General features: G+C 36.5%; 2 protein-coding genes across 22 annotated transcripts in view; one reads left to right on the top strand and one right to left on the bottom strand.

The window, feature by feature from the left end:
• Positions 1-10,303, top strand: part of LOC131691095 (uncharacterized) — a 243,315-nt gene extending 233,012 nt beyond the window's left edge. For both annotated transcript variants that reach the window (XM_058977296.1, XM_058977294.1), the window contains exons 3-4: positions 9,677-9,836; positions 9,939-10,303. In XM_058977296.1, the coding sequence (XP_058833279.1) occupies positions 9,677-9,836; positions 9,939-10,282 (504 nt within the window). In that variant the 3' untranslated portion in view covers positions 10,283-10,303. The remainder of the gene's footprint in view (positions 1-9,676; positions 9,837-9,938) is intronic.
• Positions 1-23,825, bottom strand: part of LOC131691078 (metabotropic glutamate receptor 8) — a 1,433,400-nt gene that overhangs the window by 371,791 nt on the left and 1,037,784 nt on the right. The window contains exon 12 of one of the 20 annotated variants that reach the window (XM_058977261.1): positions 23,081-23,517. The exons of the other annotated variants lie outside the window; for them this stretch is intronic. Within the exon in view, the coding sequence (XP_058833244.1) occupies positions 23,446-23,517 (72 nt within the window). The 3' untranslated portion in view covers positions 23,081-23,445. Of the gene's footprint in view, positions 1-23,080; positions 23,518-23,825 lie in introns of those variants that run through there. 20 annotated transcript variants of the gene reach the window in all.

Here is a 23,825-nt window from a genome sequence, read left to right as displayed (position 1 = left end):
ACGATTCTCATACTATTGGTTTACTGAACTCACAAGAGATAAAGTTCATTCCCGATCATTTATCTCACAAGCAAGATGAGTTGAACTACCTATAGACAACATGATAATCGTTAGTATGCAGTCTACGAATAGCACCGTGCTTCGCAACGCAACGCAACATTTTTGTCAGGATGGGTTTTTGTAAACTAGATATTCTGAAACTATATATGCTGGACAAAATGTTCTCAAAACTTCATTACGATCGGAATGCTATAACATGAGTTACAGCTATTCATAGACCTCTACCCATAGACCACTCGTAGGCGATGCGTAGTGTTTGATACGCTACGGAATGTTTAGACCGTTGACTCGCTGCACTGACAGTAAAACACGATTAACTTGGAGTAACATAATGTATTTTGTTGAAAAATTCATTCGCGGTGATCACGATATCTCAGGAACCAATTAATCGATCAATCTAAATTTTTCACTGGTTGTTTCTTCAGCTACTTTGCATACAAAAATAATTTATTGCATTTTTTTCCGATCGGAAAACTCAATTTGTGAGGCGCGTGAAAAATAAGTTGGGCAATAATAGGCTAAAAATAGAAAATATATAATCCGGATCATTTCGAGATACCTTCATAGGAGGCAAATTTAGTTTAACAAAATGTGTACATCAAGCACTACATTTTCCATAACAGAAAGTAATCGGGTAAATTGCGTTTCGAATTAAATAGAACGGCTTGGCAGCTGCTAGACACTGAATTTAAAATGCCACCCAACTTGTGAGAACTGTTTAAACATCTAGTCGAGACGGATTGCGAGACAAATAAAAGTTCAATTTTTTCATTTATATTAGAAAACAATCATAAAGTCGTTAGTTCCAAAGCTCATAAGAAAATGTGCAAAAATCGATTTTCAGTACTCTCGTTCACTGGTTTCCTTTTGCTAACAAAATTGCATTTTTGGAACCTGGGAAATTAGTTTGCAACGTTATGTAGTCTGTTCTCACCTGTGGACGATTTTTTATTGTACCGTGAGTACTTTCACTTCCACTGAGGTTGAAAATTCCGTACAAATTCCGGACAAATCCGTACAAGTATTTTTTTCCGGACACACAACCAAAAATCCGTACTGTCCTCCCAAATTCCGTACGGTTGGTCAGCTTGCGCATGATAAATGCCAAGATGGTTTCCCTGCATATCTTCTAGGTCATAGCATGCAGATCCAACTATTCCTACAATCTTTGCTTGTGAAAACGGATCTGCTAACTTTGCTGGAAACTGTTTTGCTTTGCTTGATTGGTAAAAAATTTTCTTCATCACTATCTCTCCTAGTACAAAAGATGGGGACTTTTGATTAGACCGCAGATTATACTGTTTTGCGTACCTGTCATATGCTTTTTTCAAGTTTTCTTTGACCGTGTCAAAGATTATTTGTAAGTTTTCATTCATTTCGCCTGGTTCATAGTTTACTGCGTCTCCTGATTCCCTTATATTTTTGTATTCAACTCCAGAGCTAATAAAATTTCGCCCATAATTCACAAAATATGGGGTGAAGCAAGTCGATTCATGGACTGAAGTCCGTATGGCCATTGCAACCCTTTGCAAATCCTTGTCCCAATCCTTGTGGTCTCCTTTTATATTTGTACGAATGGCCGCCCCGATTACCCTATTAACCCTTTCAGTCGGATTATTGGCCAGATGCTAATTCGCGTTCCGCCAATGTGTGACATGGTATCGACCAAGGAACTTCTCGAATTCTTTCGATTTAAACTGCACACCATTGTCGGAAATCAGAATCTCTGGTACCCCAAACAAGAGAAACACCATATTTTCTAAAAAGGTTATCAACGCGGTCGTTTTTGCCTCACGTAGTGGTTGAATAACCACGAATTTTGAGAATAAGTCGGTCACTACTACTAGCACTGAGTTCCCATTTCGAGATCTTGGAAAGGGACCAACAAAGTCAACCGAAATGGTTTACCAAGGAAGCGAAGCAAATTTTTGTTTACCCATAACCGGAGTCCGATTGGCGTTTGGGTATTTTACTCGTTTGCATGTTAAACAGTTCTGGCAATAATTCCGAACATCGTCATTCATTGCCGGCCAATAATAACGTTCCTGAATTCTTTTCAGCGTTTTAAATCCGCCGAAGTGAACCGTGTCGTGTGCACTCTGCAATATTTGCAATCTTGTTTCGGTGGTAAATATTTCCACTGAAATCTTGCGCCAGCAATTTTTGAGGACACAAATTTATAAATCCGATCACGTGTTACTTTGAAGTTCTTATATTTAACACTATTCATCAAAATTTTCTTTTTTTGGGTTTTCTTAATCGGGATCCAAGATGTTGATGGCCTCTACTTGGGTATCTACCGCTCGAGACAATGCATCGGCCGTGACGTTCAACGCACCTTTCCGATATACTAGCTCGAAGTCGTACTGTTGGAGTTTAAGGGCCCACCTTATAAGTTTGGCCGACCCCCCCTTCGGCGCTTATTTTGCGTAACCATATCAAGCTCTGAGCGTCCGTCACTACGGTAAATCGTGACCCTTCGACATAATGGCGAAATTTTTGAATGGCCAAAATGACTACGAGACACTCTTTTTCCGTAGGAGCATACTTCTTCTGGGAGGAGGACAATTTCTTCGAAAAGAACGCTATTGAGCGTTTGATTCTCTTTCGGGTTTGGACTAGGACAGCCCCTACTGCCACATCAGATGCATCCGACTCAATAACAAACGGGATGGAGAAATCAGGGTTCGCCAGTACCTTGGGTGAGGTAAGGATCGACTTTATTTTTAACAACGCCTCATCGGCTTCGTTTGTCCAACACATCTTTCCCTTCGATTTCTTCAACAAGTCCGTTATCGAAGCTGTTAAATCGCTAAAATGTTCTATGAACTGCTTGTAAAAGCTAACCATCCCTAGCAGTCGCCTTATCTCCTTAAGAGTTTTTGGTATGGGATAATCTAATATCGGCTGTATTTTCGCACTGTCTATCGCTAGCCCTTGGTCGGATAAAGTGTAACCAAGGTAACTTATTCGTTTTTGACAGAACTTGGATTTATCCAAACTTATCGTAAGATTAGCCTTTTTGAGCCAATCTGCGATAATCCTTAACAATCGAAAGTGTTCCTTCAGACAATTTGACGTAACGATAATGTCATCAAGGTAAACATATACGTAAGGTTCTGAATCGAACCCCAGTACCTTGTTCATTAATTTGGTTTGGGTAATTGGTGCTCCTTTGAGACCAAGAATACCGAGCATATCGGGAAACGGGTATGCCTCGTTTTTCGTAACTTCGTTTATACGCCTACAATCTAGATAGATTCGCCAGTCCCCAGAGGATTTTTTAACTGGGAGCAGCGGGTTGCACCAGTCCGATGTTGATGCCTCGATAATATCCATCTCAATCATTCTTTGGACCTCTTTGTCCACTTCCCTTTGAATGTGTGGGGAGCATCGGTATTGAGGAGGTTTCTTAGGTTTTGCTCCCTCTACCAAGTCGATTGTATGTTTACTAAGGCTTGTACGGCCTAATTTTCCCTCGTTTATATTTTTAAATAAAAGGATTTTTTCCCCTAGTTCTCGAAATTCTTCTAACGACAGCTCATGTTAGGTTTTAATAGGTTCACTTGGTTCATCACTAGGTATTTTTTTAAGCCATGGATCTTATGATTTACTTTGCCGGAATGTCCACGCCGCTAAGTATTTCCGATCATGAGATACAACCCAATATATAAGTTAACTATAGGTCATTTGCCTACTCCCTACCGCCACCTAGTGGGATAATTCTGCATTAGCCAGTTCTTCATCGGAAAGCCTTTGACATTCTGATCTAGTTTGCCGAAGATACAACCCTTCCAAATGGTCAGCATTTCGTGTTATTAAAAGTTGAAATTCATGTAGTTACCTCATGCAAATCGTGTGTTCATCATAAGCCGCTTTTTTCACTTTCGACAGAGCCACCCCAACTACAGCACATGACACCCTCAACTTTGCGCGCTTATATCTTTGTCAGCTTTTGTTGGATTGACTTGCAATCTTCACGAGTCGATTTGTTGTTACAAGAAGATTCTTAATTTTTCTCACGAAAAACATTGATCGAATACAGCGCCACCTAGATCTGAACATGTGAAACTGGTGCGTTTCTCCATACATTTGGGATGATCCATAAATGACGTAGCATTTTTTGAGTGATTTTTAACACCCCCCTACCCCATCGTAGCATTTCGTCCCAAACTTCTATATACCCCCCCTGGTAATTACGTATCTTGACCGTAACCCTCACCCTCCTCGTTGTCCCCGTAAAAAATTTAAAAAAATCAAAAACGATGTTAGTTAGATGAAACGGGTAAGATTCTCGTGACATCAGGTCAACCCCTATTCCCCTTTAAAAAAGCTACGTAGCATGACATGACCCCCTACCTCCCTGTCGTCACCACTTCCGGTGTACCAAATGAGTTGAAATTTTCAGGGAAGCTTATTAGCTACCCAAACTATCATATTCAGGTGCAAGGTTTGAAATTCCGTACTTTGCATTTTTTTCATACAACTTTGGGCCGCTCTACTGTGCATTTACTCTAAGACAAGACGTGACCACAGTCTATAGAGAACAGTTGCGCAAAGAGTGAAGTCAAAAAAAGCCTACCTATCGAGCACAATTGGAATCCATCTCTGATACCTCTGCAGCAAAGTTGGATTCTAATTTTTCTCGATAGGTAGACTTTTTTCGGCTTCACTTTCTGCATTTCTTATTTTTCCTTCGACATTCTTCTTTTCGCACATTTTCTCCCTGCCGAAATCTTCCGAACAGTGTTGCTATTTTTATTAATGAAAATGGAGTCTTGTTAATTTATTTTTTGCCGGAAATATTTTTTATCTTGAATCCACACTATATTCATGAAGGGCACCGTTTTTCCATGTAATGGGTGTTTAGTAAGGTTTGATGAAGCCATTATCTTTAAAATTTTAGATTATGGTGTGGTTTTTGTGTTATTTTTGTTAAAATTAATCAATCACTTATACGGTAAATGCATGATAAATACTTGTTTCACTTTGCCGCACAATTTCTGTTCAATTTAGCCATTTTTACTTTTTTAACGGTAATAATTTTATTTGTCAAAAGTAATGACAATCTTTCCTATAAATATAGCAACACTGCTTAACATCATTTCGCTATCCCTGCAGTAACATTGCGTACGGTGCAAAAAGTCAGAATCAACCAATCAGGAGCTGGACCATTCTGACGTAAAATTGGAACAAAAACAGCCCCCCTTATTGTCACGTCTTGTCTTAGCATTTACTATACTATACTATACTATACTATACTATACTATACTATACTATACTATACTATACTATACTATACTATACTATACTATACTATACTATACTATACTATACTATACTATACTATACTATACTATACTATACTATACTATACTATACTATACTATACTATACTATACTATACTATACTATACTATACTATACTATACTATACTATACTATACTATACTATACTATACTATACTATACTATACTATACTATACTATACTATACTATACTATACTATACTATACTATACTATACTATACTATACTATACTATACTATACTATACTATACTATACTATACTATACTATACTATACTATACTATACTATACTATACTATACTATACTATACTATACTATACTATACTATACTATACTGTACTATACTATACTATACTATACTATACTATACTATACTATACTATACTATACTATACTATACTATACTATACTATACTATACTATACTATACTATACTATACTATACTATACTATACTCTACTATACTATACTATACTATACCCTGGCTGTTCGGCCATCTATGGGAGCTGTTCAATGTCAGCTTCTTTCTCCGAACAGCCTAGATAAGCCGTGTAGTGTCGGTAGTGGTTGTTTCAACCGGCTAAGAATTACACTGCGGACTACCTGTTCCTGTGGTAACACCAAACAGGGAACCCCAATTCCATAGTTTCATGCGACCCGCGCTATGGGTAAAATTGTTGAGGGGGTTTAAAATATTCTCAATGGCGAACGGAGCCTGGGAAGAGCCGGGCGAACTCCCCAGTAACTGGCTGTGGTCCACTAGGAGGTTGATAACTCTATTATCTTTCTCCGGACAAAACCAGCCTAGAGGCCGCGTGGCATCCGTCTGGTTTGAAGTATGTCAGTTATGGAAATAACTGTCAAATTCATTCCCAAAGGTGGCCGCGTCACTTATGAGGAGGCAAAGAGCTTTAGACCGATCAGTCTGACCTCCTTCCTTCTCAAATCAGTGGAACGTTTAATCGACCACTACATTCGGGATGATAGCTTGGGCGAGCACCCGCTGCATGCAATGCAACATGCATATCAGCGGGGGAAGTCTACTACCACCCTGTTACACAATGTTGTCTACAACATTGAAAAAGCTTTTTCACAAAAGCAATCCAGTTTAGGAGTTTTTCTCGATATTGAAGGTGCTTTTGACAACGTGTCTTTCGAATCCATTTTGGAAGCAGCACGAGATCATGGAGTACCTTCATATATCACGAACTGGATACACGCAATGCTTAGCAACCGACATCTGTGCTCATCGTTAAGACAAGTAGAGATGAGGAAACTGAGTGTCTGCGGATGTCCTCAAGGTGGTGTGCTGTCACCACTTCTATGGAACCTTGTCGCCGATAGCTTGTTAAGAAAACTAAATGAGCTTGGGTTTCCGACGTATGGTTTCGCCGATGATTATCATATAATGATCACCGGTATTTGCATTAACACACTTTTTGATTTGATGCAACAAGCCTTATGTGTTGTTGAGCGGTGGTGTCTTCATGTTGGACTATCAGTTAATCCAAATAAAACCTCAATGGTGCTTTTCACGCAACGAAGGATTACAACCGGAGCTCGTCCATTGCAGTTTTTTTCTCTGAAATTATTGTCGAAGATCAAGTTAAGTACGTTGGGGTAATTCTCGACTCAAAACTTAATTGGACAGCTCACATCGATTCCAGGATCAAGAAAGCTTGCATGGCCTTTGGCCAATGTAGACGGGCTTTCGGCAAATCTTGGGGACTCAAACCCAAGTACATTCAGTGGATCTACACAACAATTGTTAGACCAATACTGGCATACGGGTGCCTTGTTTGGTGGCAGAAGGGAGAAGTCATGACAATCCAATCAAAGTTAAACCATCTTCAGAGGATGGTCTTGATGGCGATGACTGGTGCTTTCTCGACAACACCTACTGCTGCTCTCGAGGCACTCTTGAACATAAAACCACTACATGTGTTTCTGAAACAAGAAGCACTTTCTTGTGCATACCGTCTTAAGGTTACTGGGCTCTGGAACAGTAACCCAATAGATCGTGTAACTAGCCACACAATACTGTGACCCCAAATGGTTACTTGGGATAAATATACACTTGCTCCCAGTGACCTTACACTCACATGTAGTTTTCCTTCTAAAACTTTCAATGTGAGAATTCCTCTTCGTGAGGAATGGCTGTCTGGCTGGATGGAGTGACAACTTGAAGAATACGTAGTTTGTTATACGGACGGTTCTTTGTTGGAGGGCCGAGCCGGTGCTGGTGTCTATTGTCATGAGAACCAATCTCATTCGCTTGGTAGATACTGTACCGTATTCCAAGCAGAAATCTGTGGCGATTCTGTGTGGCGTACAATCCGCACTTCAACAGGGAATTTGCGGTAAAAGAATCTATTTTTGCTCTGACAGTCAGGCTGCCCTGAAAGCACTTAGTTCGGCAGATTCGAGATCGAAATTAGTAATCGCATGTCGAACTCAAATCGAAGAACTTAGCATTTCAAATGCTATCTACCTTCTATGGGTACCCGGTCATTCCGGTATTACTGGAAATGAATGGGCGGACGAATTGGCTAGAGCTGGCGCTGCGACTGATTTCGTTGGTCCAGAACCAGTTCTACCACTGTCAATAAGTTGGATAAAGCACAAGATTCGCTCTTGGGCTGCATTCGAACATGCCAACCATTGGCGTAGCTTGCAAACTTGCGTTCAAACAAAGGCTTTTCTGCCGGATGTGAGTCCGAAAATGTCAAGAAATTTGTTGCATTTTTCCAAGCACAACTGCAGTATTCTGGTCAGGGCACTGACTGGACATTGCAAACTCAATTATCACATGGCTACTATTCAGCGTGCTGAGTATTATTCATGTGATCTTTGTGAATCCGATTACGGAACATCATATCATTTGATATGCAATTGCCCTGTATTAATGCAATTGCGCATCCGGATTTTTGGTTCTCCATACATAGATGAACCTATGTACAGAGAGCTGAAATTTAAGGATATGCTTTTGTTCCTAACCCAGTGTGGTAAAGAGCTATAGTTTTTTTTAGCCGTATTTGAATGATAATATCTCTTCGGGGGTGTTGTCGTTCTGTTATCTCAATTTCCCCTCGGGGGTGTTGATATATCCGCTCACTGTTTGAGTAGAGGTTCTAAATCCCTCCGGGGGTTGGAAGTTTTATTCCTGCTGTTGTAGCACCTGCAGATCGTTCAGCATCACTCCGGGGGTGCAGAATGATCTGTTTTAATTGTTCTGTGTCGTTGTTTTCCTTACCCCTAACCTTACCACTTCCCCAATCCTTCCCATCAGGAAAATGATGAAAAGACGATTCTTGGCAAGGCACAAATCTCCGATCAACATGGGGAACGTGCCATTTGAGCCAGACGCTACTGATTCCTGATTCCTGAACATCATTTCGCTATCCCTGCAGTAACATTGCGTACGGTGCAAAAAGTCAGAATCAACCAATCAGGAGCTGGACCATTCTGACGTAAAATTGGAACAAAAACAGCCCCTCTTATTGTCACGTCTTGTCTTAGCATTTACTATTCTATACTATACTATACTATACTATACTATACTATACTATACTATATTATACTATACTATACTATACTATACTATACTATACTATACTATACTATACTATACTATACTATACTATACTATACTATACTATACTATACTATACTATACTATACTATACTATACTATACTATACTATACTATACTATACTATACTATACTATACTATACTATACTATACTATACTATACTATACTATACTATACTATACTATACTATACTATACTATACTATACTATACTATACTATACTATACTATACTATACTATACTATACTATACTATACTATACTATACTATACTATACTATACTATACTATACTATACTATACTATACTATACTATACTATACTATACTATACTATACTATACCATACTATATTAAAGTTATGGCGATTTCGCTTGAACCTGAAACTGAGTCAGGTTCTAACCCCAACCGCCGTCAGTTAATATATTTTGACAGCAGTTGGGGTTAGGAACTGACTCAGTTTCGCCTCAAACAAAAACCACACTATAAGGTCGCTTACAGAGTGGCGGCGAGAGGTTGAGCTTAGAGATTTTTCTGAAGATATTTTCCTCGCCCGGAAAAAGAGGTGAATAACTGTAAGGATAAAACATCTAAATGCGAAATAAAAAAAAACAATTTTCTTTTCCTGTTTGCTCCGAAATACTTCTAGTTTCTCTTGATAGTGAAATCACCCTATTATTTAGTAATTTAACGAATCATGTTTACCTTTCAGATTGATATCGACTTTCATTTGTTGTATGGTATTAATGATGAAGGTATAAAAATGTGGGATACATCGTTGAGCGATATCATCCAATGCTTCAACATAATCCACAAAGATGAACATTCCGAGAAAATGGCGAAATACCTACGGAGCGCTGATATAAGTGAAGGTAGTTGTTTGTTATTTTTTTCTGATCATTTTCTTTACTTAATATAAATGTGAAAAAACAAACAAGTGTGCTTATGAATAATACGCATTCTTCTTTGAACAGATTCTCAAATCAGCACGCTGCTTCTCTTGTTGAACAGTATTCTTCGACCAACCAAGGTGAAGAAGGATTTCAAACCGACGATCCTATTTGCACAGGAAGATACAATTATTTTCGTAGAATCGGATAGTGACAGTCGGTCAAAAGTGGATGCCGTATATTCTGTGTACGAGACGTGGAGTGCCCCCTCTATTGTGAAGTTGGTGTTTTTAGCACCAAACACCTTGACGTTATCAGGAAGATATTATGTGGTTTACAAGCATCTCATATATCAAGTCGATTCTGTGGCTCGAGCGATAGATGTACTCGTAAAAATGACACATTTGGGCTGGAGTTTTCACGAGTAAACCGATTATTATGGAATTTTATTAGCACCTATTTCTACGATATTCCAAATATGGCAAAATATCCGTCGGTTCTTGATTTAATCAATAAACTACCCGGGCGCATGTGAAGGCCGAGATGTTTAGCTGTTTCATCGAAGAATGTAATATAGTCTCTGAGTCTGCTTCAGATTACGTACTGCACCTAAAGAAACACCGCATTCCAACCCAGTACATATACATATGTACATACCATCGGTGCCTCCAAAAAGCCACAAACTGGTATGTCTTCAAGCGTCACATTTTTAGGCATTTTGCTAAAGATTCTAAAGCATTAGCTAATGTAAGAGAACCATCATTTCAAGATTCTCTTGCCGTGTTCGAACAACGAAGTGATAGTAATGTCGTTGACAGCGTATCTATGAATAGCACCACAGATCAATCACAAGCTGGAGCGGATTGCTTAAAAGACATCTTGGACATTGAAAAAGAAGCAGTACACTTTACCCTAGACTTACATAGCAAAACCAACTTAACATGAACAGAATATACAGAAAAATGCGATGCAGATTAACTCCACTGTAGTGTCTAAGATACAAAAGCTTCCACTAAAATATGAAAACCCTCAAACTGAATTTAGATTTATTTCATACTTAAATAAAATTCAAGAAATGTTTAGTTTTATCGATACTGGTCATAAATTTTTTAAGTATCTATCGGATAGAGATCTTTTTAGAATGCCAGACATTATCATCTTAGAGAAGAATAATGTCATTGTGTTAGAAGGAAACGAAAACTCAATTGATAACAACAAAACTTATTTGGTTGTCATGGACATAGCCTTTCAAGTACGAGCATTTTTCCAATCTGAAAGAGTTTTAAGAGAAACGATTCAAAACACAATTGATTTAGAAAATTCTAGCACTATAAAAAGTGTATTAAATGGAAAGGTTTGGAAAGAGACAAGGAGTAAGTACGGTAATGAACTTCTGATACCAGTTGCGCTGTACTCAGATGAGTTTGAAATCAACGACTGCTTAAGCTCACATAATAAAAAAGACACGATTTGTGGGATATATTATTCATTCCCCTCACTACCAGCGCAATACTCCTAAAAATTATGCAACATTTTTGTAGCCGCAATGATTAAAAAACTCTCTTTCAATGAATTTGGAATCAATACGTTACTTAAGCATGTTATCAATATTTTCAAGGCTATTGAAGAAACATCGATGGAAATACAAATCAATAACCGAAACACTTATGTAAGATTCATAGTAACACTTTTTCAAGGTGATAACTTAGGGATACATACGTTTTTCAATTTTATATCATTCAGTGCCAACTATTACTGCCGGTTTTGTCGTAGACCACGGTCATTATTACAAACTGATTGCGAAGAACATTCATCTCAATTGCGATCTGTAGATAATTATAATGCAGATGCTGAACTGAAATCTCCATCGGACACCGGAGTAAAGGACGGATCAGTACTTAATTTACTGCCATCGTTTCATGTTACTAAAAATTTATCTGTTCTGTTGTTTTGTGGAGGTGTTGCCGGTTTAGGCTAGGAGAAAGTAATGAATTATTGCATTTATGGAAAGAAATATGTTACTTTGAAGGTATTTAATGCTCAAAAAACCAGTTCAGCAAACAAGTATTCAATTCATCTCTGAAACGTATGTCAGATATAACCGAATCTTACTCTTCGGCAAAAAAATCTAAATCGGTCTACGGCTAGTGAAATGAAGGCTTTTTCACATTTTTTTCCGCTTATCATGGGACCGTTCATACCAGAATACGATGAAGTATGGATCTACTGCACTGTTCTTGTTGATCTAGTGGATAAAATTTTATCGCCAGATTTTTCGGATAAGAATATTCTTGAATTGAAATTGCTTGTGAAAAAACATCATGAACTATACCAGCAATTATTTGGATTGAAATTGAAACCAAAACACCACTTTCTTACTCATTATGGTACAGTAGTAGAGCAAAACGGTGTGCTAACAAAAATGATGAATTTCCGATTTGAGGCCAAACACAAGATATTTAAAGAGTACGCGAAAGTAATGCCATCACGGCGAAATGTAAGCCTAACTTTATGTATCAAAGCAGCATTACAGTTTAGTAATAGTGTACATAATAATGCATTTTTTTACTTAAAAATCGATGGTAAATTTAAATCACGTAGTTTGACAACTCGATCATATTTCAATTCAGTCCTGCTACCACTCCCCTTCAACGTTTCAGTTGATATTTCATTATCGGAATGGATTAAATACAAAGGCATTGAACATAAGCCAGGAATGTTTCTCACAATTACAGAAATGGAGTCAGTGAGACTTTTTGAACTAATCGAATGTTGTTTTTGTGATAGTAGTATTTATATAGTTGGTAGAAAGTGGGAAGTTGGAAACTTTAACAACCATTATCTAGGCTACGAAGCAATCTCGAATACGAATGTTGTACATATTTTAGACATTAATTGTTTCGATGGCCCCCTGTATCTGTACATAACATAAACAATACGTTTTATTTTCGTAAGACACATGATTTCTTGTGCATGGATGATCAATAGATAACTAAAATTGTTAAAAAGAACCAAATAGGGTGATGTGCCTATTATGGCAGTAGAGCCTATTGTGACCCTATTTCGTACCCCTTGGTTTCGAACCAAGCATATGAGATAATGACAATATCGATTTGGCTAAAACAGGTGTGCAAAAAAAGCTCAAGTTATATTCTTTATTTGTTGTGCACATACGTATTCAGAACTATCCACTAAATCCAACTTTTAATTAAAACAAAATCACCTTATTGAAATATCTGCTGATCCGCCTCACTCGCGTAGTGAACCGAAACAGGACGCAACGGCGCTTAGCAAAATAAACACTTTCGAGCCAGCATTTACCGCCTCATATCTCGTTATTCCGGCACAAATATATCAAATATTGCACTGATACATACCTTTATTTTAGCTGGAGAACCTTTTTACGATTATTTCACTTTAAAAGCACTCGTCAAACACTAGAATAGGCCTAGTGTTATAATAGGATAAAACTAAATACGGGGGTTCCTATTATTGGCATGTTTTTCTGATACACTACCACAATCAAAACCAACTTTTTGCATCCATCATACAGAAAAGAATCACCAGTGCGGCCAAACCAAAACATGAACTTGAAAACATAATGTTATGCAATTTCAGGTATAAGTAATCAATTATTTCAAGTTATTCAACTAATTGTTGATCGCAGATATTTTATTTTCAACTGCACATACAATTTGGATCGGGAGGAAGTAATGTGTGATGTGAACTTTATATTCCAGTTGTTAACTTTCGCATGGTTATTTCCTGCATGCGCAGTTCTGGGCGCTCTTCTACTAACAGCTGATGAGTTTCTTTCGTGTGCGTAATGTTTACGTTTGTTTTGATCGGCTGAAAAAAGCAGAATAATTCGTTTTACAAATCACGCGTTGGCGTCCATGATCTGGATACCTAGTTAGAATCGACGCAAATGAAATATGAGGCATTGCGTTTCAACTAGATTGTTTTTCGATGAGGTGGAAATCGGCACACCCATGAGGCGATAATTGGAACGTTCAGGTGGGAATAGATGCACAGAATAGAACAATTATTTTCATTTATGCTGAAAATTGAGACAATTCTGCCAAATAAGCATTATACAGATGTTTAAGAAACAGTACACTGATACTTTATTCTGAGAAAGGTTATAGGTAATATGGCTTCTTTTTAAGTTGTTCAAAAAATAGTGCGACCCTCTCCATAATGGTGCCAAAATAGGCTCATCACCCTATATGTATATTAAAACAAATTAAAATTTTACTTCAATGAAACAATTGTTTTTTTGCATTATTTCTTGAAAGAATACTAAATGCAAGGTAGTTCAATTCAGGTTTAAATCTAAAACATATACTTATAAACATCATTGTTTGTAGTCATATATAAAATAAAGAGCAAAACATTAAAACTTATATCAATTGCATTGAAAATGTACATGCAATACACATGAATTTTCTTTGCTATTATTTTTATGTGCGAGACTTATAGATTTTAAGTGTAAAGACTAATTGCAAAAATCTATCTATGAAACACATAAAATCTATCGACTCTATTCTTTCAGTGTACCAAAAGTGCGGACCAAAGGACTTTTACTAGAGAGACTTTCAATAACTTGACAGATATATACCGAAAGCAAAACAAACATGTTCCGAGGCGAAAATAATGGGAACACCAGCGACAATCCTTATCTAGTGTTCTGTATCTACTGTCTACTGCAATGCGGGGGTGTGTAGAAGATGTTGATGAGTGAGCGGGGGTTTATGTTAGAGCAGTTTCAGAATTGATTTTCGTTTTAAAAAGGTTAAAATTAAGCGATCTTTGGCAGCCAACCTAAAAGTAAAGCCATCTACGAAGAGAAAACATCGATAAGTTGTTATCCCAGGTTTGCAAACATAGGTATTATTAAGCATCATAGCATTTTATATAGGAGTTTCAAAGCAAAACTGGAACGGAAACAATCACCTTGCGTTTTGTTTTATTTTTTCAAACATTAAAACTGGTATACGCTGCGGTTTTCTTTGTTGCTTCATTTGAAACACGTTTAGAAGTTCTGTGGTAAAGTTATAGATTCATAATTGTGAAAGCTCTATAATATAAAACTGAAAAGTTCAAAACTAGAACTTTAGAAGAAATAATTATGGAAAATTTTATTGGAAAATATTTCATGTTTCGTTGCAAAAACAAATATTTATTTTAGAGAGCGTGGGCTTACCCTCAGTAGAGTACTGAGTGCATAGATTGTATTTCACAAACCTGTAACCTGTTTTACATTTCTTATAAAAGAAATGCATAGAATTCGCTTAAACTTTCAAGATTTTTTCCGAGGCCCGGAGGGCCAAGTCTTATATATCAATCGACTCAGCTCGACGATTTGGGACAATGTGTGTGTGTGTGAGTGTATGTAACGGACAAACTCTCATTCGTGTTTCTCAGCAATGGTTGAACCGATCTTATCCAAACCAATTTTAAATGAAAGACCTATCAAACAGTAAGAACGCTTTGTTTTCGATTCTGATGTTTAGTTTCCAAGATATAGATGTTTGAGTGTGTAAAAATGACGTTTTTTGCAGTTTTGTTTTAATTATTTCCCGAAATTGACAACATAGATTAACACTTTATATATTTTTAGGCAGCTTATACAAACACCTTTCGAACAAGCTATAGATTGTTGAAATCGGACTATTATCAAAAGAGATATTTAACATTAAATGCGGACGAAAGATTTTTATTATTTCGCATTGCCAGAAATATGACCAAAAACTACATGTCTATTATTAACGCCAAAACGGCTTATTTTAGGTCAATAGTATCTTCGAAGAATTTGATGGCGGCAACATGCCCTTTCTTTTGGTATTGTGCTTTTGCTGATTAATCCCCCTATGAGTGAGATATTTTTACAAATTTTCTTGGGAGTGATTATATCGAAATGATGCCTTCAGCAAATTTGTAGCTCTTACTTTTGCAAATAACTTTACTGAAGACTTCAAATATCTATTTTGAATACTTTAAAAGTTATGACTTGTTGTTTGTGGATTACTCTTTGGCGCCTATTTATCGTTCAATATAGTAATAATCCATTGAAATAAGCCAAACATTATTTCGATAAAACGAATTTTGTATTTCATTTTTCTATCTACAACCGCTAGAAATAATCACCGAATTCTTCCAAGTTGTCTGGAAGAAACTTGATAACTTATCAGTGAAAAAAATGTTCATTTGTGCGTCCCTCCTGACTGCAATTTTTCTAACTTATAACCATCGGATCGATCTGAAACATATCCGAAAATGAAAAGCGAAATAAATAACTCCAAGCAACGGCGTAGCCAAGAGAAGGCTTTGGGGTTTAACACCATACAAACCACCCACCCCACCCAAAAAAAAAAATTGGATTGAAGTTGAAAATTTATTGATGCTGACTGATTTAATTCAAAATTACAATAACAATTATCTGATCCGTACATTGATAACCTGTTGTTGTAAACATCATGAGGACTTTTGATAAATTGTCGGAATGGGGTCCTGATATGTAACTGATCTATTAGTCTTGATTTCACAGTTGTCTAATAGCATCAATATCAAATTCCTGCCTGAAAACATTCCAATAGAAAATTCCAGAGTTCTGTTATCAATCATAATCCTCTGATTTCATTTCAAATTGAGCTCGCTTTTGTAGAGATGTACTGTAATAAGGGTCTTTATTTAATAGGAAGCGAAGGTAAAATTGATTTAATGTCTATGAAACATAGAACTCACCAAAAAAATGCATAACTTCCAACATTTGCTAAAAATGTTTTTGCCTTTCTCATTCACTCTAAAATTCGTCAATCTAATCCCGACCCGGAGGGCCGAGTGTCATATGCCAATCGACTCAGTTCGTCGAGATCGGAAAATGTCTGTGTGTGTATGTATGTATGTGGAAAAAATGTGACCTCTGTTTCCCAGAGATGGCTGGACCGATTTGTACAAAGTTAGTCTCAAATGAAAGGTACAACCTTCCCATAGACTGCTATTGAATTTTTCATTGATTGGACTCCCGGTCCCGGAGTTACGAGTTGAAGAGTGCAATCACACAGCAAATTCCCATATAATCTGAAATGAAAAATTTTCAAAATCAAATTTGGATTTTTGATACCAAAAGACTTTAAAATGCAAGAAACATTGGGATTTGATGTAAACTCAAAAAAAATGTTTGACAAAAATTTTACTTTTTTGGACTTTGGTACATTTTTGCCTTTCTCATATAGAAAGGTTATGCAATCACTCTAAAAATCGTCAATAATCCCGGCCCGGAGGGAGTATGCAGTGAGGGGTTGCTGCTTTAAAATTAAAACTAGTTTAAAATTTCTTAACAAGATGAAAATTTTCGGCAGGACCTGGACCTCCCGGATCTTTTCCCATGATCCGCCGCTGGTTTCAAGCGATGTTTCAGTATAACATAGTATCTCAAGATCGTAATTGTCGATCCATTGTATGTATGTGCAAATCGTACTGAACATGTAATATTCATTTCCACCATTGTATTGAGCATAACCAGCCATGGAATCGTAGTCTGGACAAATGAGAAAAGTACAATTGCACCACTAGGTGGATTAAAACAGGTTTTTATTTTGGGAATGCGTCGAGTTGAGACGAAAACGTAATATGATTAATAGCGAGGATAACACTTTCCGAATGTAGAGAGAAATTTATCAAAAATGACGATTTCCATTCAACTCTAGCAGGTCCTGATCGATTTTGATGAGCATTTGATTTTTGTTGTATGACCAATTATATGTATAGGTCTAATGTTCAAAAACAGTAAGCATCATTTTGAAACTGCCAATTTCGGAGGTTTAGTATCTTCGATGAGTTTTACAAACGTTAAACAGCGCATCATTTGATAAAATAATTTTGACGGTATATCGTCCAAGAAGTGTTTATGGTGAATTTTCTCAGGTTAATATTCATGACTACAATAAAGTCTCAACAAATTCGCTAAAGACACGAACTCTGTTACTATTTTCTGAAAAATTAATGCTGCATAATTTTAAAACTTAAAAAATTACGGTTTCGGAATTATGCCGTTTGGATAGTAAGATCGATTTTCACCAAACCCCCACCAAACCGAATTTCTGGCTACGCCGCCGACTTCAAGTAAGTAGAAACAAAGTCGTTCTACACTCGTTCACAAGAAACTTCTTCGAATGCTGAATATCTATTATAATACATTGAAACCCCGATTTTATCAGCCAAATATGAACATATGTTTGATGGACTCTAGCAGACGAACAAGACTGAATTCGAGTAAATCCTTTCTTGAGCATGTTTTCCTTATCCTGAAGATGAAAATATGCAAAAAAAAGTTCATCATAATCAGAAATAGTTATCAGACTACATCAAGGGACGGGAAGAATATTTTAACAAACAAAATTGTCCGATTTAGCCAATGTCCCCATTTTGTCAGCCTAAAATACATCATGAGACTGATAAAAATGGGTCTTTATTGTATTATTCAGTGTGTTTCACATTAATAGGTACATTTCATTTTTGGGGATTTTTTTATTGCATCGAACTACAACAATTTTTAGGTAGTTTTCAAGGGGTTATTTTATAGACTTCTTCCAAAATTTGGCGAACCTATTCCAATTCGTATACCAATTAATTGGTATACTTAAGGGTTTATATGTTGCAGATAGAGAAAATACTGAAATTTTCAGCTTTTTTCCTGCACAATATTACGAAAGCTTATTAAACAATTTTTCGATTGACCCGTCAGCTTCTTATTTTCAACTCATGGGATGCCAGTTTTCGCCAAATTCGTCCCGTTTTTGTGGATAATATTTCAGATACAGAAAATATATGTAGTGATAAAGTGTTTTTAAGTGTTAATATTGCATATGACTTACAAATATTAATTGATCACGTGCGTTTTTGTTGTGTTTTTTATGACGCCGCGCCTGAAGCCACAATTTTTTCGTTTCCTGGAAAGATAGTTGTAGTTGTGCAAAGTAGTAGTGCGGATATTATCACGTCAGTGCGTGTGCGTTTGCAAAACATTTTTTATGAGTGATTCATACCCCAGTTTAGTACGAGGATATCTATTACTAAATTAGCCAAGGGAAGATTTTTTTTACTTTTATGTTAAAATTTCAGATGTGTTATATGTTTCGGCATTTTCTGGGCTAACTTCATGAAGCTTCTTGTGTCCTCTGGCCAGTGAAGTTTCACAAAAAGCTTACAACAGCAGCTCTGTGCTTGTTAGAAGGCTATGTCTATGCGATAGTGTGACGTGTTTTGATTATTAACTCAGTAGTAACTCTTCAAAAGGGCTAATGAGATTTTTGTAAACAAACTTATTTCGCTCACTATTCCGCTACCGAGTTGAATTTCATGAAAAATACACATGAATCAACATCTTTACCCTTAGCAGAATCAACTTCAAATGTTTTCTGTTTTGAAATGATAACAAATTAAGAGAATTTAGTAAAACAAAAGTTTGTTTACATTTCTTATTGGCCCTATTCAAAAGTTGATATGGAACTGTTATGTGTCCAACAAAAAAAACACCTTTAACAGGCCAACGTGGGTACCTGGGTAACCCACAATGCTCATAACTATGGCTTCCTTTATCCGATTTGGACACTTTTAGATTTTTTGGATTCAGGAATTCGTCCACTTTTTGATTTGTTAAATTGAACCGGATGAATGGATCTGGTGCTTGGTAATCCGGATTTTCCGGGGTAATGTTCCTGTACTAGGGTATGATTTGTAAATTTTAAGAATGTCCTAGCAATATGAGTATCAAAACTCTTCAAATTGTCTCGGTAGTCAGTTATTTATTGTTACGGGACCCTAAGGCAATTTAAAAAATGGAATTGAAATGGAATGGCCACTCATGGCCCCACGGGAACCTGCTCCAGAATGTCCGTTCCGGGGTCAAATCACCAAATGGTTCCAAAATCACAAGATACAGCCTACTGATGCAATTCCAAGAATTTTGATACTCATATTGCTAGTATTCCATTGAAGTTCACAAATAGTATCCCAGTACTGGAACCTGCTTCCGGAAATCCGGATTCCCGAGAACCGAATGAAGTAACCCGATTCATTTTTACCAAGTCCAAAAACGGATGAGTTCCTGAATCCAAAACACCCAAAAGCATCAAAATCGGTTGGAAATTACATTAGTTATTGACATTTCAGTTTTGTGGGTACCCGGGTACCCACGTCGGCCTGTTACGTAGTAAAAAAAATCAGGAGCCCCTTCTATCCCGCCCCCCCTTACTATATCAACAATATTACTAACCCACTTGACTTAGTGAAGTTCTAAGATGTCACGAAGTTTCAATTTCCAGCTAAGGATAAAGCATAGAAATTTCATTAATTGAAACCTAAAAAGGTACCGGGTACCGCGTCGGATACATAACGGTTAATAGCGTTTTTGCTTGAACCCGGGGCTGAGTCGGGTTCTGGCTCCAAACCCCTGTTAGTTTATATATTTTGACAGTGGTTGGGGTTGGAAGCTGACTCAGTTTCGCTTCAGGCAGAAACGCCATAAGACTCGTACTGTTTGTGTGGTGTGCATGATTATATGGGTTTACGAATTGAGATGAGAGCATGTGTGTGTGTTTCAGAAGATTTAACCTTAATAGGGAACGCAGGATTTCGCCTCAATCATCACAGTAACACAGTCTGGTTTAATGGAAGAAATTCAGAGAAAATATTTTCTTATGCCTCTCGTCTCGTCCAGTTTGTGGAGACGGTCGCGTTCGGACTTCTTACCGCGCCAGTGCCCATGAGAGCAGAGAGACAATTTTCTAGAACCAACTATGCCAATATATAAAATATTTGTTAGAAATTAGTACCCGTTTTAGTTTTTATTAAAAACATCCTGATACAAGTACAATGAAACATTTTTCAAAGATGCCAAAATTCTAGTGTTTTCTTTCACCCAGGGCAAAATGCCACCGGTGAAAGCGTAATATGCCCCACAACAAGAGGACGGTATGCCCCACAGCAATCGGTGAGTATGCCCCACAACATTGGGTGGGGCGTTTTGGCCGGTGATGAGCTGTTGTGTATGCATGCATAATTCTATACACACACATAGTTTTAAGCCAAGCTATAAACTAAGATAGTAACTATAACATTCTAGTAAGCTACTTGAAATAGTTCTATCGAATCCGACTATTTCTAATTGGTTGGCTTACATAAAAGTAGCTCTTTTGAAACTTTTGTGTATATTGTTGTTTTGCAACATATTAAAAATACCAAACTAACTTAGTACGTTGATTTCATGAAACGATACTGTTATCAGTCATTTTTACTTTTTAGATAATTCAGGAATCCTGGGAATCGAAGAGGGGCATTTAGCCCCGGTGGGGCGTATTATACCCTTTTACCTATTCATATTTACTCTTTAAATATTTCTGTTAACTAGTGTAGAGTTTGTATCTGAGGTTATGATCTGTATTTCAGAGAGATAGATAGAGCATTGCATGATGATGCCATCAATGGAAAAATGACAGTTCAGCGAATTATCTTTTTTGCTATTAAAACAAATCGAACTCAGTTTCTTAGACTGTGGTGCAACTCAAAATTATCTGGGTCCCTGTAGGGTAGGTGCTCCTATAGTTGAGGTGTACCAATAGTTGCAGTATACGCCTAACTAAGGTACCAACCATCAACAAATATTTTTTTTTATCGATTCATCGCACTAAAATTATGCGACAATAAAACTGTTATCCTTGAAATTTGCTCAAATAACTATTGAAAAAATGATTGTCTTAGAATTTTGAGCTCCCTTGCACTTATAGTTGATATAGTGTACCTAGACTTGCAAGTCCTATAAGAAAGCAATGGGATTTGCAACAATAGGAACCGAAATTCGCGATTGCACCACTATTGGTACATGTGTTCCTATAGTGGTACAAGCGGTTTTGAATGCATAAATTGGCTATTAAACCATCTTTATATTTTTCCTATGAAGTAGATACTGAAAGCTTTCGTTTAATGTATTAACATTGCCCATAGGTCTATTCATGGTACATCCACCCTAGTGCTCTTGACTGTTGGAAAAGTGAGGTCGAATCATTCCATGCAATGCTTTACACATACATTCTTATTATCTCAGTGCCATTACATATGTTTTGAACGGATTTTTTTCATTTTTTTACGTGCGAGTTTTGAAGCAAGGATTATTTGGATTGGAGGCTGTATTGCTTTGAATGTATGGTTATATGAGCTGCACTTTATTTTTACCGATTTTCATTACTGTAATATTTACAATTAGGTTTTCGTACATACCTCATATAGTGTGATGTCAGTAGCTCGTTCATTAAGCTGATCGAATGGATTGATTTAGCATGTACATAATTTTTTCATATTTTTTATCCTTTTATATTTATCGCTGAATTTTAAGTTTAAATGATACATTATCATAAAATTTAAAACCTGTTCATAATAACTCCTCCACTAGCCTTATATATTAAATTCGTTCATCCAGGATTTTCAAATTACTTATTTCATTCGTTATATATATATATATATATATATATATATATATATATATATATATATATATATATATATATATATATATATATATATATATATATATATATATATATATATATATATATATATATATATATATATATATATATATATATATATATATATATATATATATATATATATATATATATATATCATATTATAGCGATTATGTATAATGTTATAAATATGTATTATATCATAATATGTACTTTTCGTTATGATTTATATTTAACAGATGCCGGCTTCCGGTTTATTTAATTCATTCTTTTGTTTTAAATACATAGGTTATACCCGTTATGTCAGCGACTCTCTACTTTTTTCGTACCACAGACTCGTTCAACATCACCCACGGTCTGTTACAAAAGAAATGCTTGAAAGTCTTGTGCACAACCGGAAAAGAAATTACTCTTCCCGGGCTCCCACCAACTAATTCGCGGCTTCAAGGGGTCCGCGGACACCAGGTTGAGAATGTTATTTATGTCCCATATATGCGTTGCACTCATAATGTTCACTATATGCTTTGTGTTCGTTATAACCATTATATTTGTGCATGTATAATATTTATTATTTTCAGTTTACTGGTTCTCTTCTGTAAGTAGGAGATAAGAAAATAGAAAACTGAAAAATTGATAAGCTCCCTATGAGCATGTTCTAACTTATGTATAAATGTAAATCATATCAATACACTAGGTGAGCTACATTGATTTTGCACTGTATTTCCTACGAAATGTTGTTGAATGAGGTCCTCACAATGAACTTGCCCTACTAACATAAACTTCTATTACTGAAATATCTATGAAAGTAGTATGGGTTCCCTGCACTTTCGCTGGTAGATATTGAACTAACATTCCTTCCCTTCCTCGGCGATTGTAAGGACGTGACCAGGTGTACACTGTGATGCTTGTCCACTATGAAGAAAAAGCATTAATCCCAAATGTTTTTTTTTCCGACGCGGTATGGTGGATATCTTGTTGAATATTAGCAGATCATTGTACAGCCAACCACGATTTGTGCAATCGTATATGCTATGCTATGCAATTCATACACGGCATCCAAGAAGTCATTTGATTGTATCCGAAGCCGCCACTTTAGAAATTTTACAAATATACTGCAATTTCATGTTTGATTTTACCTATGCGGAAATAAAAGAAATTTTTCCATAGATTTTAAACAATGATCTTGCTACCTAGAGTTAAAAACTAAAATGTTCTCTCAATCAGTGACATATTCACTTTCCAGGCTGGTGGCTGGAAATATAATTTATTTTTGAAGTTATGACTAAAGCAGAATACTTTACAGGATATTTAACGACCTTGACTACTGATACTACTTTTTTCGCCTTTTACTACTTACAACGCCAATTTAAATCCATTCATTCATCCATTCATAATTCCTACTTGCATACCTACTTAATCCTACCTTACTGTATAATGCATTACA

The sequence above is a fragment of the Topomyia yanbarensis genome, chromosome 3, assembly GCF_030247195.1.
Source record: "Topomyia yanbarensis strain Yona2022 chromosome 3, ASM3024719v1, whole genome shotgun sequence".
Lineage (NCBI taxonomy): Eukaryota > Metazoa > Arthropoda > Insecta > Diptera > Culicidae > Topomyia > Topomyia yanbarensis.
This window is presented reverse-complemented; position numbering and strand designations above follow the sequence as displayed.